Source organism: Halyomorpha halys, unplaced genomic scaffold (assembly GCF_000696795.3).
Source record: "Halyomorpha halys isolate HHAL.00 unplaced genomic scaffold, Hhal_1.1 Scaffold89.1, whole genome shotgun sequence".
Classification (NCBI taxonomy): Eukaryota; Metazoa; Arthropoda; class Insecta; order Hemiptera; family Pentatomidae; genus Halyomorpha; species Halyomorpha halys.
Window position 1 is genome coordinate 773,183 of NW_027111267.1, and position 3,248 is coordinate 776,430.

Genomic DNA, 3,248 nt, shown 5'->3' on the forward strand with positions numbered 1-3,248 from the left:
TTTGGTAAATTTTGCAATTTTATTGTTTGCATAGTCATGCCCTACGATGAAAAAAAACAACAGATTTTTAGAACAAATAATGTCTCTAACTAATTATTAAAAAACTACATGTACATAATATATTTTAAGATTAATAACTATTATAATTAAAAAATTACTTACAATTGTTTATTACAGTTTGTTCTACATTGGCGTGATACAACTAAATCGAGGTTTTTGCCAGAACTGAATAGGATTGAAATAAAAATAGAATTTGTTTTGGTTTTTCCAACATGTAACCGTTCTATACTGTTAATTATAATATTTATTAATCTTAGTTTTTTAATAATTAGACAAAGAACTTATTTTTTCTAAAATATTGTAGGGTATGAATATGCAAACAATAAATTTGCGAAACATTGCCTAAATATAGTTGTATTATAAGCTGATCCTCAAGACCCACAAAAATATATTTTTACAACAGTCAAGAAAAACCAATATTTTAGTATTTTGAATAATCATAAATTTTGATCGTATAATTTAGGAATATATTATTAATTGTTAGATCAATTGAAAAGTATAATAGCTATAATAAATATTTCAAACTATAATAGCCAGCAGGTAATCATTGTTGCCATGTTAATAATAGTAAGATAGTAAAGATCAGATTGGTTTTGCCTAGTACCTGGTTATTTCGCAAAATTAATATTTATTATATAAATTTAATTGATAATAAGTTTTATTTAAGAACAGTGTAGCCATTAAAGTAATTGGTAGGAGAAATCTTTATTTTATTATGAAAAACTATTAAACAGGTGAAGGATTCCAAACCTTTTGCCAGTAAATGGTGAGTTTTTGGTTATTTGAATTGAAATATCAGTTGTCACAAGTAAGGTTATTTAGTGAAATAGCTTTATGAAATCACAACTTTTTTATTCAAATATCTACCCTCATTTTTTATACATTTTCCTCAACTTTTCAATCCCAGAACTTGAACATTCAGGTATTTTTAAAGAAATGAAATTAGGAGATGGGTTTTTTTTTTATCAGGGAATCATTATATCTTTAAAGACGTTATTCAAACTTCTGATCACATTGAAATCTGTTGAAGATAAGTCTGGTGAATAAGATGGGAGTGAGAGGACTTCCTAACAAAGCTCATTTAATTTTTTCACTGTCTGTCCTGAAACATAAGTTCTGGCTTGTTGAGTAAGATTATAGATTAATGATGATCATTAATCCTTCATGATCCTTAATCCTTCATAATTAACCAATAAAGGTTATTTTTTGACAAGTTTTTGATGCTTTATGTCAATGCACACATGCAATAGGTTGTGGATTTGATGGTGTCACCTCTGGGTATAGAGGAGAAATGAATTATTTCTGCCACTGTTCACTACACAGAAACGAAAAATTTTTTGAATGAATATTTGGTTTTGGTATGTGTCCCTGTATTTCGTCGATATTTAACCACTGATTTGACCAATGCCTGTTGTAATATACAATTCACTTTTCATCAGACCTGATTATCCTTTCAATAAGAGGTGAGTTTTCCATTAGTACAAGAACCCAAGAGGATAAAAAAGGCAGTTATCTCACCCCAATTTTTGATTACTTTAATGAAAACTATGTATAATTACTTGTCAAAATTGATGAGTCTGCCAAGTATAGGTAGGGGGAATAAAAAATTACGGCTGTTTCAAAGTGATAAAAAAACTAATTTTTCATTCAGAGCTCAATATCTTAAAAACTAGGAACAAAAATAAAACCTAAGAGTACGTCATTTAAAGAAGAGTAAATTTGCTAAAATATGAGCCCTAATAGAGTTATTTACATAAAATATTTATCATATAAATTTCATTTTAGAGATTTTTTTTTTAATACTCCTTTTATCAAAAGTTGATCTAAAAGGTATGCGTCATTTTAGAGCATATGGATGCTTTGTTTTATTAGAGGCACATCCAAGAAATAAAAATATTTTGATCTTATTTTGAATTAGACGTATTCAAAATGTAGTACTGTAGGTTGGGGTTCTTTTTGTTTTATCTTATTATATTGTAATTTCATACAAAGAGAAAATTACCTTGTTTCCTCGTGTTCATTTTTCTCTTTTTCATATAAGTGTTTCAAATTTTCAACATATTTTAAAATAATATCGATGGCTTTAGAGAGACGATTTTCCTGTTGTACGGCACCATAAATCTATAAAATCAATAGAGTATTTTTATCTAAGTATAATATTAACTTCAAAATATGCCAATATATTGTATCAAAAGGTTGCCAAGTTAATTTTTCTAGAAAAAATTATAATTACAAATGTAATTGATTGAGAAACTTGAAATTTGGTTATTAATTAAATTAATGTAAAACATGCATTGTTAAAGTCCTCACATTAATTGATTAACTTGTTTTATTATTTTCATAGATTATTAATTATATATTAAAAAAAGAATCAATTCTATGGATTTTTTTTTACCCATGATAAGAATAATTGTGATTTAACACATTATATTCTAAAATAATTTTTCAAAACTTTTTAATGAAAACATACTAAATTAACAGGAATATTTTTAATGTAAATATAAACCATAAATGTAAAAAATACTTATCTATTGTAGATAATGGACAGTTGAATTAAAGTTTATACCTACTATTCTATTAGTGAAACGTCATAAACTTTTTTATGTACTATTAAAATTTTCATGAGTGGTTTTAAAATTTCAATTGGAAATTAAATCATATCATAATTAAGAGAATTATAAATTACTTCTGCTGTGCTTGAAACCCTGAGAGCAGAATTATATAATGCTTCAATTGTATGCCGTATTTTTTCAAATAAATCATTCCTTTCAATATCAGTACATAAATTGTTCAATAACTGGAAAATAGAGATAAAAAAAGTAGATTATTAGTATTATATAATATCAAAATAATCTATAGTATTGTTATATTAAGATGAAAATCGTTACATCTACAGCTGCTTTCAAAGCTTCCACTTCGTGTGTCATATTGATTTCAGCCTGGTCCCTCAATTTGTTTTGAAGCTCGAGTCTTCGTGTTAGTGTCATTTTGTCAGTCTTAAAGGCAAGGACTAGAGAAGTATATTTGCTCTAAATAAATAATAAAAATTATAAATGGATTGTTCACTTTTAAAGTGTTTGTTAAATAGTGATAAAACATAATGAAAATTGTAATACCTCTATGTTTTCCTCTCCAATGAGAGATTCACTGAAAACAAAAATCAAATTAAATTGTTTTTCTTATTTAAA

The 3,248-nt window shown here is 26.0% G+C and overlaps 1 protein-coding gene across 1 annotated transcript in view; it reads right to left on the bottom strand.

Moving 5' to 3' along the window:
- LOC106677165 (uncharacterized) overlaps nt 1-3,248 on the bottom strand; it is a gene marked incomplete at its 5' end in the record, with an annotated part of 298,497 nt that overhangs the window by 24,805 nt on the left and 270,444 nt on the right. Inside the window, 4 exon segments of the mRNA XM_067049284.1 lie at nt 2,063-2,181; nt 2,747-2,857; nt 2,949-3,089; nt 3,177-3,207. Of these exon segments, the coding sequence (XP_066905385.1) occupies nt 2,063-2,181; nt 2,747-2,857; nt 2,949-3,089; nt 3,177-3,207 (402 nt within the window).